Raw genomic sequence first — 16,241 nt, forward strand, 5'->3', positions numbered from 1 at the left:
AGAACATTGATCTGAAGGGAGGACTCTGTCGGAGTCCAGGTTCCCTGAGCCCTGTGGTGGAGGAAGACCGCTCCCCACCCTGACAGACTCGCGTCCGTCGTGACCACAGCCCAGGATGGGGGCAGGAATGATTTTCCCTTCGACAAGGAAGTGGGAAGAAGCCACCACTGAAGAGAGGTTTTGGCTGCCAGTGAAAGAGAGACGTTCCTGTCTAGGGACGTCGACCTCCTGTCCCATTTGCGGAGAATGTCCCATTGAAGTGGACGCAGATGAAACTGCGCAAAGGGAACTGCCTCCATTGCTGCTACCATCTTCCCTAGGAAGTGCATGAGGCGCCTCAAGGGGTGTGACTGGGTCCGAAGGAGAGAGTGCACCCCTGTCTGCAGCGAACGCTGTTTGTCCAGCGGAAGCTTCACTATCGCTGAGAGAGTATGAAACTCCATCCCGAGGTAAGTCAGTGATTGGGTCGGTGTCAATTTTGACTTTGGGAAATTGATGATCCACCCGAACCTCTGGAGAGTCTCCAGAGCAATGGTCAGGCTGTGTTGACATGCCCCCCGGGAGGGTGCCTTGACTAGGAGATCGTCTAAGTAAGGGATCACCGAGTGGCCCTGAGAGTGTAGGACCGCCACCACGGATGCCATGACCTTGGTGAAGACCCGTGGGGCTGTCGCCAGGCCGAAAGGCAGTGCCACAAACTGAAGGTGTTCGTCCCCGATGGCGAAACGCAGGAAGCGTTGATGCTCTGGTGCAATCGGCACATGGAGATAAGCATCCCTGATGTCGATTGAGGCTAGGAAGTCTCCTTGGGACATCGAGGCGATGACAGAACGGAGAGATTCCATCCGGAACCGTCTGGTTCTCACGTGTCTGTTGAGCAGTTTGAGGTCCAGAACGGGGCGGAATGATCCGTCCTTTTTTGGCACCACGAACAAGTTGGAGTAAAAACCGCGACCACGTTCTTGAATGGGAACGGGAATCACAACTCCTTCTGCCTTCAAAGTGTTCACCGCCTGAAAAAGTGCATCGGCTCGCTCGGGGGGCGGAGATGTTCTGAAGAAACGAGTCGGAGGACGAGAGCTGAGCTCTATCCTGTAACCATGCGACAGAATGTCTCTCACCCATCGGTCTTGGACATGTGGCCACCAGGCGTCGCAAAAGCGGGAGAGCCTGCCACCGACCGAGGATGCGGTTTGGGGAGGCCGAAAGTCATGAGGAGGCCGCCTTGGAGGCGGTTCCTCCGGCGGTCTTTGGAGGACTGGAGGATTGGGACCTGGCTGAGGGCCGAAAGGACCGAAACCTCGATTGAATTTTTCGTTGCTGAGGTTTGTTCGGTTTGGACTAGGGTAAGGACGAGTCCTTTCCCTTGGATTGTTTAATAATTTCATCCAATTGCTCGCCAAACAAACGGTCGCCAGAAAATGGCAAACCGGTTAAGAACTTCTTGGAAGCGGAGTCTGCCTTCCATTCGCGTAGCCACATGGCCCTGCGGACTGCCACCGAATTGGCGGACGCTACCGCTGTACGGCTTGCTGAGTCCAGGACGGCGTTCATGGCGTAGGACGAAAAAGCCGATGCCTGAGAAGTCAAAGACACAACTTGCGGAGCAGAGGTACGTGTGACTGCATTAATCTCAGACAGACAAGCTGAGATAGCTTGGAGTGCCCACACGGCTGCAAAGGCCGGAGCAAAAGACGCGCCTATGGCTTCATAGATGGATTTCATCAGGAGCTCTATTTGCCTGTCAGTGGCATCCTTGAGCGATGAACCATCTGCCACTGATACTACGGATCAAGCCGCCAGTCTAGAGACTGGAGGATCCACCTTGGGACACTGAGCCCAACCCTTAACTACGTCAGAGGGGAAGGGGTAACGTGTGTCATTAAGGCGCTTAGTAAAGCGCTTGTCCGGAAATGCTCTGTGCTTCTGGACAGCATCTCTGAAGTTAGAGTGATCGAAGAACGCACTCCGTGTACGTTTGGGAAACCTAAACTGGTGTTTCTCCTGCTGTGAAGCCGACTCCTCTATAGGTGGAGTTGGGGGAGAAAGATCTAGCACCTGGTTGATGGACGCTATAGGGTCATTTACTATGGCGTCCCCTTCAGGTGTATCAAGATTGAGAGCAACGTCAGGATCAGAGCCCTGAGCTGCGACCTCCGCCTCATCCTCCAGAGAGTCCTCATGCTGAGACCCCGAACAGCGTGATGAAGCTGGGGAAGGTTCCCAGCGAGCCCGCTTAGCCGGTCTGGGACTGCGGTCCGTGTCGGAGTCCTCCCCGTGGGACCTAGGTGTCACCCCAGGAGCACTCTGCTGCACCGACCGAGAGGGGCCTGGGGGCGATGAACTCACAGTGCCCGAGGCCTGTGTGACCGATCTGGACTGCAAGGCTTCTAGTATCTTAGCAGACCATCTGTCCATAGACTGAGCCATGGATTGTGAAAGCGACTCAGAGAGTTTCTCAGCGAAAACTGCAAACTCTGTCCCTGCCACCTGGACAGTGGGAGCCGGCGGTTCTACCTGAGCCGGGGGTCCCACCAGTGCCCGAGGCTCCGGCTGAGTGAGTGCCACAGGGGCCGAGCATTGCACACAGTGAGGGTAGGTGGAACCTGCAGGTAACATAGCCGCACAAGAGGTACAGGTTGCAAAATAAGCCTGTGCCTTGGCACCCTTGCTCTTTGCGGACGACATGCTGTAGTCTCCTCTGAGAGTGATCACTGAGGGTATATAGCCAAAAGCAAAACAATGCGGCCGAACAGAGAAAATGTATACAAATATATATATATATATATATATATATATATATATATATATATATATATATATATATATATATATATATACACACTTCGGCACCCAAGGGGGGCCAGCACCGGGTAACCGGTGTGGCTTACCGACCGCCCAAAGCGGTTGTGTGTCCACCAGATTCCCTGCCTGGGCCTCCCAGAGCTGTAGAGCTCGTTCTGAAATCCTCCACCGGCAGAAGTGATTGCAAATATGGCTGCCAGAGTTCTCAGGGGAGGAGGGAGCCGTGGGCGTGACTAATAAAGTGCGGGAATCTGGTGCCCCACAGTGCTCAGTGAGGGGGGAGGAGAACACCCAAGTATGCTCCAGCCCTCACTGCCGACGTCCAGTCGACCGTCCCGCCCTTACCCCTGACTGGCAGGCCCGGGGGCGGGAGTTATGGTACTAGGCCGCAGAAGCCGGGGACTAAATTTAATAACGCGGCCGGCAAACAGGCGCGGTCGGCGCGGTAGTCCCGGTCGTCACAAACAAACAGCAGCCGCTGCAGCGTCTGTAACACAGGCGCTCCATGCGCCGTCCCCAAGGGGACACAGAGTACCTTATAGATGCAGGGCCTGTCCCTGATGATACCCAGTCTCCTGTCCGTCAGATTCCCCCAGGGGCTGCGGAGGGAGCCCGGTCCCAGTGAATGGTGACCGGTTAGGATCCCACTTCTCCCAGAGCCTCTAAGGGATGGGGAAGGAAAAGCGGCATGTGGCTCCAGCCTTTGTACCCGCTATGGGTACCTCAACCTTAACAGCACCGCCGACTTAGTGGGGTGAGAAGGGAGCATGCCGGGGGCCCTGTTGGGGGCCCTCTTTTCTTCCATCCGATACAATCAGCAGCTGCTGCTCACTAAAATGGGAGCTTGAGTGAATGTGTGCCTCCTTCAACACAAAGCATAAAACTGGGGAGCCCGTGATGCACGGGAGGGTGTATAGGCAGAGGGGAGGGGTTACACTTTTTAAAGTGTAATACTTTGTGTGGCCTCCGGAGGCAGAAGCTATACACCCAATTGTCTGGGTCTCCCAATGGAGCGACAAAGAAAATGCGCAAACAATAAAAAAATGTGAGTTTTTTTAGCTGTTTTCCTGCCAAAACATGCGTTTTTATGTGCAGATTTTCAGCACATAACAACACAACTTGGGCGCATAGCCTTAGACCTAGGTGGAGGCTATCAAAGACTGTAATAAGTTTGTATACCCGGACCCTTCAATGGTTTTGTGATTTGAAATTGCCTTTTAATATTACAACTTTCTTATTGTTTATGTTGTGTCCTGGAGCACAAAAATGTTTTGGCACTGGTAAATGTTTTTTTGTCTGTAATCATGTGGCGATGAGACCTCATCCTTGCTCTCAGTCTCTGTCCAGTTTCACTAACATAGAACCCCCCAGAGGAACATATAGTGCACAGAATTAAGTACTCCACATTGGAAAAGGAACATGTGAAGGCCCGGGGAATATTAGGGTCAGCACACACGGCGAGTAATACGGAGCAAGTGGAATGCGATAGAAAAAAAAAAGAAAAATCGCATTCCACTCGGACAAATCTTACCCTATGTGCCCGATCCCATAAGCGATTTTTTTCTCAGCCTTAATCGGACCGAGAGAACAATCGCAGCATGCTGCGGGTGTAATGCGATCCTGTTTCACTCGCACCCATTCAAGTCTAAGGGGTGAGAGAAACATCGCACTGCACTTGCAGTACACCGGCGGTGTAACGCGAGAGCAGTGCGATTCTCGCATCAGCCAGCAACGGAGGAGAGAGGGAGATAAATGCCTCCCTGTCCTCCGCAGTGCCGGCCGGCCCCTCCGCAGCTGTGGTCTGATCACATGATTGGACCACAGTCGCATGACACTCGGCTCCCGCTGTGCTGCGAGCGTCAGCCGAGTGTCATGCGAGGATTCACACTAATCCCCGTTCGGCCTCAGCCTTGTAGTCCAGCTGTGTGATGGGGATTTGTCTCCTGTCTTTAGTCTCTACATGAGCGCAGGTTTTGCAGCTCTTCATAGTGCAAGGATAAGTTCCTCTTTGTGTATCTGAGGGCATTAAGCTTCGGATCATGATCTTTCCTAAATTAGGAGGTTATACCATGCCTGATAAAGAGATCTAAGGTTTCTGGAAAGCTTGCTTTGTAACATCATTTATTTTATTTTCGTTAGCCATTAAAAGGTGTCAGAACTACAAGATTATTATTCTGTTTCTCCCACTGAGAGCAATCAATTTTATTATAAGGGCAGGAAGCACCAAACTAGAAAAGATACAAAGTAGAATATAGTTAAAGCAATAAAGTGACAATAACAATATACTACATTACCATCATGAACCTCATATAATGCTCTCTCCATGAATAGAGGAAACACCTGGAGGAGCCAAGTAGTGGCAGCAGAATAAAACCCATAACCTTTCCTTTCCGAGTGAAATAATTATATGATCACAATTTCTTTCATATGGAAATCTCAGTGAATATCTGCTCTTTGGAGTGAAGACGCCTTTATAAATGTATTTTGAATAACACTGAATAGGCGATCTGGGACGGAGGCTGCAACGCATGTACGGAGACAAACCGCTGCATTGTCCTTTGCTTTTGTGACTCACGCTTTGATCTATGGAAGCTTTTGTCAAGAACAGACATGTAGGTAAATGGAAAACATACAAAGTGCATCTGAAGGACACCGCTTTATGTCGGTGCGGTGATATCAAAGACCCTCTCTACTTGCCTGATCGTCTGCCAGTCCACCGTCACTGTCAGAGGAGACCCTCGGTTCGGTATAAAGGAGCGTCCTCGGCATTCTGGGACCAGGCACTAAAAACACAAAACTCGGGATATAAATAGGAAGATTATGCTATTTTCGATACAATCCAGCAATGCTCAAAAAAAATAGATAAACCCCTCCCCGCCACGGCCAATTTCTATTTGTATACTTTTGTTTATCCTCTCCTACTTCTGAGAGCTATACCTTTGTAATTTATTTATTGCCATATGAAGCCTTGTTCTTTGCTGAACACATTGTAGCTTTGTAGGACACCATACATGTTACAATGTACCCGTAATGTAAAAGAAACATGGGAATAAAACAAAGTGGAGTGAACTGGTAAAAAAAATGCAACCCTGACTTTATTTTTCAATTTCAACTTTTTTTTTTTTTTTTGCTGTTCATTGTGCAGTAATGACCAGGCATATGGATAAATAAGAGTCCCGGGACTGTAAGCCGAGCACAGAGCGCCTAGGTGAGGGACCAGCAGAGATGGACTTGGCAAGCGTTCCATTCCCCTGCAGCAATCCAACTGGTAAAGTGACATTACACAGTGTCCAGTGAAATTAATGGGCTGTCGATGTCATGAATGGACGGGCCAGGTCTTCTAGTGTGAGAGATCCTCTTCGTAGCCGCTTTCTGCTCCAACATTTGTAAAACCTAAGTGGGGACCAATCTAATGACTCAAAATCCCTCAACATGGTATATGAAAAAAGAGAATTTTGTTACTTACCGTAAATTCTTTTTCTTATAGTTCCGTATTGGGAGACCCAGACCATGGGTGTATAGCTTCTGCCTGCGGAGGACACACAAAGTACTACACTTAAAAGTGTAGCTCCTCCCTCTGAGCTTATACACCCCCTGGAGAACCAGATCTAGCCAGTTTAGTGCAAAAGCTGAAGGAGAATAGCCACCCACAAGTAAAACAGAGTAAGAACCGGAACAACCGGAGACTCTGTCCACGACAACAGCCGGTGATAACACGCGGAACAAGAAATTGCCAACAGGCAACAGGGAGGGTGCTGGGTCTCCCAATACGGAACTATAAGAAAAAGAATTTACGGTAAGTAAACAAAATTCTCTTTTTCTTTATCGTTCCTATGGGAGACCCAGACCATGGGACGTCTCAAAGCAATCCATGGGTGGGAAGAAGGGAATTTTGTTTACTTACCGTAAATTCCTTTTCTTCTAGCTCTAATTGGGAGACCCAGACAATTGGGTGTATAGGCTATGCCTCCGGAGGCCGCACAAAGTACTACACTTAAAAGTGTTAGGCCCCTCCCCTTCTGCCTATACACCCCCCGTGCTCCCACGGGCTCCTCAGTTTTGGTGCAAAAGCAAGAAGGAGGAAAAATAATTATAAACTGGTTTAAAGTAACTTCAATCCGAAGGAAACTCGGAGAACTGAAACCATTCAACATGAACAACATGTGTACACAAAAAAACAGGGGCGGGTGCTGGGTCTCCCAATTAGAGCTAGAAGAAAAGGAATTTACGGTAAGCAAACAAAATTCCCTTCTTCTTTTTCGCTCTATTGGGAGACCCAGACAATTGGGACGTCCAAAAGCAGTCCCTGGGTGGGTAAAATAATACCTCGTAAGAGAGCCGTAAAACGGCCCTTTCCTACAGGTGGGCAACCGCCGCCTGAAGGACTCGTCTACCTAGGCTGGCATCCGCCGCAGCATAGGTATGCACCTGATAGTGCTTCGTGAAAGTGTGCAGGCTCGACCAGGTAGCCGCCTGACACACCTGTTGAGCCGTAGCCTGGTGCCTCAAAGCCCAGGACGCTCCCACGGCTCTGGTAGAATGGGCCTTCAGCCCTGAGGGAACCGAAAGCCCAGCCGAACGGTAAGCTTCGATAATTGGCTCCTTGATCCACCGAGCCAGGGTTGATTTGGAAGCCTGTGACCCTTTACGCTGGCCAGCGACAAGGACAAAGAGTGCATCCGAGCGGCGCAGGGGCGCCGTACGAGAAATGTAGAGTCTGAGTGCTCTCACCAGATCTAACAAGTGCAAATCCTTTTCACATTGGTGAACTGGATGAGGATAAAAAGAGGGTAAGGAAATATCCTGATTGAGATGAAAGGGGGATACCACCTTAGGGAGAAATTCCGGAACCGGACGTAGAACCACCTTGTCCTGGTGAAAAACCAGAAAAGGGGCTTTGCACGACAACGCTGCTAGCTCAGACACTCTCCGAAGAGAAGTGACTGCTACTAGAAAAACCACTTTCTGCGAAAGTCGTGAGAGGGAGATATCTCTCATTGGCTCGAATGGTGGTTTCTGAAGAACCATCAGCACCCTGTTTAGATCCCAGGGTTCTAACGGCCGCTTGTAAGGTGGAACGATGTGACAAACTCCCTGCAGGAACGTGCGTACCTGTGGAAGTCTAGCTAGGCGCTTCTGGAAAAACACAGAGAGCGCTGAAACTTGTCCCTTAAGGGAACCGAGCGACAAACCCTTTTCCAGTCCAGATTGAAGGAAGGACAGAAAAGTAGGTAATGCAAATGGCCAGGGAGAAAAACCCTGAGCAGAGCACCACGACAGGAAAATTTTCCACGTCCTGTGATAAATCTTGGCGGACGTTGGTTTCCTAGCCTGTCTCATAGTGGCAATGACTTCTTGAGATAACCCTGAAGACGCTAGGATCCAGGACTCAATGGCCACACAGTCAGGTTGAGGGCCGCAGAATTCAGATGGAAAAACGGCCCTTGAGACAGCAAGTCTGGTCGGTCTGGTAGTGCCCACGGTTGGCCGACCGTGAGATGCCACAGATCCGGGTACCACGACCTCCTCGGCCAGTCTGGAGCGACGAGGATGGCGCGGCGGCAGTCGGCCCTGATCTTGCGTAACACTCTGGGCAACAGTGCCAGCGGAGGAAACACATAAGGGAGCTGAAACTGCGACCAATCCTGAACTAAGGCGTCTGCCGCCAGAGCTCTGGGATCTTGAGACCGTGCCATGAACGTTGGTACCTTGTTGTTGTGCCGGGACGCCATGAGGTCGACGTCCGGCACCCCCCAGCGGCAACAGATCTCCTGAAACACGTCCGGGTGAAGGGACCATTCCCCTGCGTCCATGCCCTGGCGACTGAGATAATCTGCTTCCCAGTTTTCCACGCCTGGGATGTGAACTGCGGATATGGTGGAGGCCGTGGCTTCCACCCACATCAAAATCCGCCGGACTTCCTGGAAGGCTTGTCGACTGCGTGTGCCGCCTTGGTGGTTGATGTATGCCACCGCTGTGGAATTGTCCGACTGAATTCGGATCTGCTTGCCTTCCAGCCACTGCTGGAACGCTTTCAGGGCAAGATACACTGCCCGAATTTCCAGAACATTGATCTGAAGCGAGGACCCTTGCCGGGACCACGTACCCTGAGTCCTGTGGTGGAGAAAAACCGCTCCCCACCCTGACAGACTTGCGTCCGTCGTGACTACTTCCCAGGATGGGGGTAGGAAGGATTTCCCCTTCGATAATGAAGTGGGAAGAAGCCACCACCGAAGGGAAGCTTTGGTCGCCTGAGAGAGGGAGACGGTCTTGTCGAGGGACGTCGGCTTCCTGTCCCATTTGCGTAGGATGTCCCATTGAAGAGGACGCAGGTGAAACTGCGCGAAAGGGACTGCTTCCATTGCTGCCACCATCTTCCCCAGGAAGTGCATGAGGCGCCTCAAGGGGTGTGACTGGCCTTGAAGGAGAGATTGTACCCCTGTCTGTAGTGACCGCTGCTTGATCAGCGGAAGCTTCACTATCGCTGAGAGGGTATGAAACTCCATGCCAAGGTATGTGAGCGATTGGGCCGGTGTCAGATTTGACTTTGGCAAATTGATGATCCACCCGAAACTCTGGAGAGTCTCCAGGGTAGCGTCGAGGCTGTGTTGGCATGCCTCTTGAGAGGGTGCCTTGATCAACAGATCGTCCAAGTACGGGATCACCGAGTGACCCTGAGAATGGAGGACCGCTACTACAGTAGCCATAACCTTGGTGAAAACCCGTGGGGCTGTTGCCAGGCCGAATGGCAGTGCCACGAACTGCAGGTGTTCGTTTCCTATGGCGAAGCGCAAGAAGCGCTGGTGCTCTGGGGCAATCGGAACGTGGAGATAAGCATCTTTGATATCGATCGATGCAAGGAAATCTCCTTGGGACATTGAGGCGATGACGGAGCGAAGGGATTCCATCCGGAACCGCCTGGTCTTTACGTGTTTGTTGAGAAGTTTCAGGTCTAGGACAGGACGGAAAGACCCGTCCTTCTTTGGGACCACAAACAAGTTGGAGTAAAAACCGTGGCCCTGTTGATGAAGAGGAACAGGGACCACCACTCCTTCTGCCTTCAGAGTGCCCAGCGCCTGCAGAAGAGCCTCGGCTCTCTCGGGAGGCGGAGAAGACCTGAAGAATCGAGTCGGGGGACGAGAGATGAACTCTATCTTGTAACCGTGAGACAGAATGTCTCTCACCCAGCGGTCTTTTATTTGTGGCAGCCAGGCGTCGCAAAAGCGGGAGAGCCTGCCACCGACCGAGGATGCTACTAGAGGAGGTCGAAAGTCATGAGGAAGCCGCCTTGTTAGCGGTGCCTCCAATGTTCTTTTTAGGACGTGACTTAGACCGCCATGCATCAGAGTTCCTTTGTTCTTTCTGAGACCTTTTGGACGAGGAGAATTGGGACCTGCCCGCGCCCCGAAAGGACCGAAACCTCGCCTGCCCTCTCCTCTGTTGGGGAATGTTCTGTTTGGGCTGGGGTAAGGATGTATCCTTTCCCTTGGATTGTTTGATGATTTCATCCAGACGCTCGCCAAACCGCCTGTCGCCAGAAATTGGCAAACTGGTTAAGCGCTTTTTGGAAGCAGAATCTGCCTTCCATTCCCGTAGCCACAAGGCCCTGCGGAGTACCACCGAATTGGCGGTCGCCACCGCCGTACGGCTCACAGAGTCCAGGACAGCATTAATAGCGTAAGACGCAATTGCCGAGGTCTGGGTGGTAATGGATGCCACTTGTGGCGCGGCCGTGCAAGTGGCTGCTTCAATTTGCGCTTGACCTGCTGAGATAGCTTGCAGCGCCCATACGGCTGCGAATGCTGGGGCAAAAGAAGCTCCGATAGCTTCATAGATGGATTTCAACCAGAGCTCCATCTGCCTGTCAGTGGCATCTTTGAGCGAGGCCCCATCTTCCACTGCAAGTATGGATCTAGCCGCCAGTCTGGAGATTGGAGGATCCACTTTGGGACATTGAGTCCAACCTTTAACCACGTCCGGGGGGAAAGGATAACGTGTATCCTTAAGGCGCTTAGAAAAACGCTTATCTGGACAAGCATGGTGATTCTGGATTGCCTCTCTGAAATCAGAGTGGTCTAGAAACATACTCTGTGTCCGCTTGGGAAACCTGAAACGAAATTTCTCCTGCTGAGACGCTGACTCCTCCGCCGGAGGGGCTGAGGGAGAAATATCCAGCAACTGATGGATGGACGCAATAAGATCGTTCACTATGGCGTCCCCGTCTGGAGTATTAAGATTGAGAGCGCTCTCAGGATCAGAATCCTGATCAGCTGTCTCCGCATCATCAACCAAAGATTCCCCCCGCTGAGACCCTAAACAATATGATGTCGAGGGAAATTCTAAGCGAGCCCGCTTAGTCAATCTAGGGCTGGGGTCTAAGTCAGAACCCTCAGACTGGGATGTAGGAGATACCCCGGGAGGACATTGTTGGTCCAACTGAGGGGGGCCCGGGAACAACGATTCAACAGGGTCCCGTTGCTGAGATACCGGCCTGGACTGCAAGGCTTCTAGTATCTTAGCCATAGTCTCAGAGAGTTTAGCAAACTCAGTCCCCGTCACCTGGACAGTGTCAACAGGTGTCTCCCCCTGGGCCCCTCTTAGCATAGGCTCCGGCTGAAGAAGTGGCACAGGGGTCGAACACTGCACACAATGAGGGTCAGTGGAACCTGCCGGTAGTGGGGTCTTACAAGCGGCGCAGGCAGCATAATAAGCCTGTGTTTTGGCACCCCTGCCTTTTGTGGGCGCCATGCTATAGTTTTCCTTGAGTTACACAAAAGGGTATATAGCCAGAATGCACTGTGCTCATACAGTGTAAAGTATATATGATACACAAATAATGTACCAATACACTACAGCACCATGGGGCTAGCACCAACAGGTGCTGCTTACCAGCCGCCTAAAGCGGTTGTGAGGCCACCAGAGACCGTGTCTGGGTCTCCCAGGACTTGTCCCTCTTCTGCAGCGTCGGTGGAGCTGACAGGAATGGCTGCGGCGTCCTGACGAGATGAGGGAGCTGTGGGCGTGGCCGAGAAAGAGCGCGAACTGGTGCTCACACCGTGCACAGTGAGGGGGGTGGAGTATGTAAATCATACTCCAGCCCTCAGAGCTGCTCGCTCCGTGCAGCGTCCCGCCCTTCCCCCTGCCTGTCAGGGCTGAGGGCGGGAGAAAAGTAAACTAGGCCGCAAGGAAGCCGGGGACTCTAGTAATAAACGCGGCCGCCGTAAAAGCGCGGCCGGCGTGAAAGTCCCCGGCGAACTACAAGTCCCAGCCGCGCCGCAGTGTCCCATGGCAGCGGCGGTTAGTGCGGTAGCCCTTACATATAAACACACTCAGCGACGCTGAGTGTGTAATGGCACATATAGACCCGGTCAGCGCCGCGGTCCCCGGTGCACTAGCACACCCAGCAAAGCTGAGGTGATGCCGTGCGCGGTCCCCACAGGGATACAGAGTACCTCCAAGATGCAGGGCCATGTCCCTGAATGATACTCGGCTCCTATCCATCAGGCTCCACAGGAGTTGTGGATGGAGCACGGTCTCAGTGCCTGGAGACCGGTAAGATCCCACTTCACCCAGAGCCCAGAGGGGGATGGGGAAGGAAAGCAGCATGTGGGCTCCAGCCTCCGTACCCGCAATGGATACCTCAACCTTAACAACACCACCGACAAGAGTGGGGTGAGAAGGGAGCATGCTGGGGGCCCTATATGGGCCCACTTTTCTTCCATCCGACATAGTCAGCAGCTGCTGCTGACTAATCTGTGGAGCTGTGCTGTGCGTGTCTGACCTCCTTCGCACAAAGCAAAAAACTGAGGAGCCCGTGGGAGCACGGGGGGTGTATAGGCAGAAGGGGAGGGGCCTAACACTTTTAAGTGTAGTACTTTGTGCGGCCTCCGGAGGCATAGCCTATACACCCAATTGTCTGGGTCTCCCAATAGAGCGAAAAAGAAATAAACAGAAAAACTAAGTAGGCGGAGCCTAACTTCACAAATGGGCGACAGCCGCCTGAAGGATGCGTCTGCCCAAGCTCGCATCTGCCGAAGCATGAGCATGCACTTGGTAGTGCTTCGAAAAGGTATGCAGGCTAGTCCAAGTGGCAGCCTGACAGACTTGCTGAGCCGTAGCCTGGTGCCTGAAAGCCCAATAGGCACCGACAGCTCTGGTCGAATGTGCCTTGATCCCTGGCGGGGGAGGCATCTGAGTGCACTGGTAGGCGTCCGAAATGGTCGACCTAATCCAACGGGCTAAGGTCGGCATAGAAGCAGAGAGGCCCTTGCGCCGGCCTGTGGTTAGCACAAAAAGAGAAGTGCACCGCCTAAGAGCAGCGGTGCGAGACACACAGATCCGGAGAGCACGCACCAGATCCAGAGTATGCAACGCTTTCTCAAAGCGATGAACAGGAGTCGGACAAAAGGAAGGTAGGGTAATGTCCTGGTTAAGGTGGAAAGGAGAGACCACCTTAGGAAGAAAGTCCGGAGTCGGACGGAGAACCACCTTGTCTTGATGAAAAACCAAAAAAGGTGACTCCGAGGAGAGCGCAGCCAAATCAGAGACTCTCCTGAGGGAAGTTATGGCCACCAGAAAGGCCACTTTCTGTGAAAGACGAAACAAAGAAACCTCCCTAAGGGGCTCAAAGGGGGCTTTCTGCAAAACCGTGCGAACCAAATTAAGGTCCCAGGGATCTAAGGGCCGGCGGTAAGGCGGAATGATGTGAGACGCACCTTGCATGAAGGTGCGGACCTGAGCCAGCCGAGCGAGACGCCGCTGGAACAGCACTGATAGAGCTGAGACTTGTCCCTTGAGAGAGTTGAGGGACAGTCCTAGCTGCAGACCGGACTGTAGAAAGGACAGAAGGGTCGGCAAGGAGAATGGCCAAGGAGGATGGCCGGAAGAGCGACACCAGGACAGGAAAATTTTCCAAGTTCTGTGATAGATCTTGGCGGAGGAAGACTTACGGGCCCGAGTCATAGTGGAGATGACTTCAGGAGGAATACCAGAAGCCGTCAAGATCCAGGACTCAAGAGCCACGCCGTCAATTTGAGAGCCGCAGAATTCAGGCGGAAAAACGGACCTTGCGAGAGAAGGTCTGAACGGTCCGGGAGATGCCACGACACCTCTACGGACAGATGGAGCACGTCTGGGTACCAAGCTCGCCTGGGCCAGTCCGGTGCAATGAGGATGACTCGACGACCCTCCATTCTGATCTTGCGCAGGACTCTGGGCAAGAGAGCTAGAGGGGGAAACACGTAGGACAGACGAAACTGGGACCAGTCTTGAACCAGAGCGTCCGCGGAGAAGGCCTGAGGATCGTGGGAGCGAGCCACGTAAACCGGAACTTTGTTGTTGTGACGGGATGCCATTAGATCCACGTCCGGAGTGCCCCACTTGCGGCAGATTGACTGAAACACTGCCGGGTGCAGGGACCACTCGCCACCGTCCACGGATTGACGGCTGAGATAATCTGCCTCCCAGTTTTCTACGCCTGGGATGTGGACTGCGGATATGGTGGACTTGGAGTCCTCCGCCCATTGAAGAATGCAGAACCAATTCACACACAAGAATCAGAGAAAAATCAGATAAAAGATAAGTCTTTATTGAAACAAAGTAAAACCAGAGCTGGGGTGTAATTACATAACAGTGCAAAAGGTGGCGTGCATGAGCAGTGAGGAAAATCCTGATGTCCGGTTAGATGTATAAACAATCAGCTCAATATAGCCTCAAGGGAACCCAATACCAGGGATAAATTAGATTATACACCCCATGGTGGGTAGTATCACTCGAGGAACTTATATATGAAGAGAGGTACATAACCGGAAAACATTTAAAACTCACCGCTGAGATGACGCCAGGTCCCGCCTACGCACGTTTCGGCGCTAGCCTTCGTCAGGGGGGCGTGGCTTCATATCGGCAAAGTGAGGGTATAAATGCGGTGCCCCAGCCAATCAGAACAAGTCAAAATGGCGCATGCGCATTGTGCACACCAATGAAGCGTGCAGTCAAAAGGAGCGCGTCATCACTACGGAGGGCATAAGGATTCATTCTCAACAAAACGCCGCCCCACGTGATCGACTCACGTGACGCATGTAACGTAATCAGATCCGCCCCAAACCTCGTAGTGTTATAGATACGCTCCCAGACTGAACACCGCACGGGGACAGCGCATGCGCACTACTCCGAAAGGATGGGAAACCGATCCAAAGAGGCAAACTTATTGACTGTTACAGAGAAATGAATGACATATGCAATAGTACTTAAAAACCACATAAATAATAACTATTAATGGGAGATGTCAGACAACGGCGAGAGGAAACATACAAAGAGTCTACACAGATTAGTGCTAATTCAGTATATAAATAAATAAATAAATAGATAAATAAGACTGTATACTTCAACTAGTACATGCCCAATGTATATAGTGAAAATTAATATTCTATAACCTTGCAAAAACATTGTATACAATAAATATATATAAAAATCCATTAAATATCAAGTGAAAAGTATATAAATAAATAATTTCATATGAATATATTGTGAAAAAAGATCAATAGAAGGGAAGGGGTGTGTGAGTTGAAGAATGCGTTGGACCTCCAACATTGCCAGGCGGCTGCGTGTCCCGCCTTGGTGATTGATGTAGGCAACCGCTGTCGCGTTGTCTGACTGGACTCGATTGTGCCTGCCCACCAACAGGTGGTGAAAGGCTAGGAGAGCTAGAAGCACAGCTCTGGTTTCCAGCACATTGATTGAAAGGGCTGACTCGGACGGAGTCCAAGTGCCCTGTGCTCTGTGGTGGAGATATACCGCTCCCCAGCCGGAAAGGCTGGCATCCGTGGTGAGAATCACCCAGGACGGGGCCAGGAAGGAGCGCCCCTGGGACAGAGAGAGGGGCCGAAGCCACCACTGAAGAGAGCTCCTGGTCTGTGGCGACAGAGCCACCAACCTGTGCAAGGAGGAAGGCCGCTTGTCCCAACAGCGGAGAATGTCCAGCTGCAGGGGACGCAGATGGAACTGGGCAAAGGGAACAGCCTCCATTGATGCCACCATTTGACCCAGCACCTGCATAAAGCGCCTGAGGGAATAACGGTGGGGTCTCAGCAGAGAGCGCACCGCCAGTTGGAGGGACTGCTGTTTGACTAATGGCAACTTCACAAGTGCCGGCAAAGTCTCGAACTGCATCCCTAGGTACGTGAGACTCTGGGTCGGAGTCAGAGTGGATTTGGGAAGATTGACAAGCCACCCGAACTGGGCTAGAGTGGCGAGAGTGAGCGAGACACTCCGCTGACAGTCCACGCTGGATGACGCCTTGACTAGAAGGTCGTCCAGGTAAGGAATCACTGCCAACCCCTGTAGGTGCAGGACCGCAATCACTGCTGCCATGACCTTGGTGAATACCCGAGGAGCTGTGGCCAACCCGAAAGGAAGAGCCACAAATTGGAAATGATCTT

The 16,241-nt window shown here is 52.0% G+C and overlaps 1 protein-coding gene across 1 annotated transcript in view; it reads right to left on the bottom strand.

Annotated features, from left to right (window-relative positions):
- Positions 1 to 16,241, bottom strand: part of MCM8 (minichromosome maintenance 8 homologous recombination repair factor) — a 183,726-nt gene that overhangs the window by 101,267 nt on the left and 66,218 nt on the right. Inside the window, 1 exon segment of the mRNA XM_075339312.1 lies at positions 5,503 to 5,588. Coding sequence (XP_075195427.1) covers positions 5,503 to 5,588 — 86 coding nt within the window.

This window comes from Anomaloglossus baeobatrachus, chromosome 3 (assembly GCF_048569485.1).
Source record: "Anomaloglossus baeobatrachus isolate aAnoBae1 chromosome 3, aAnoBae1.hap1, whole genome shotgun sequence".
NCBI classification, from domain to species: Eukaryota; Metazoa; Chordata; class Amphibia; order Anura; family Aromobatidae; genus Anomaloglossus; species Anomaloglossus baeobatrachus.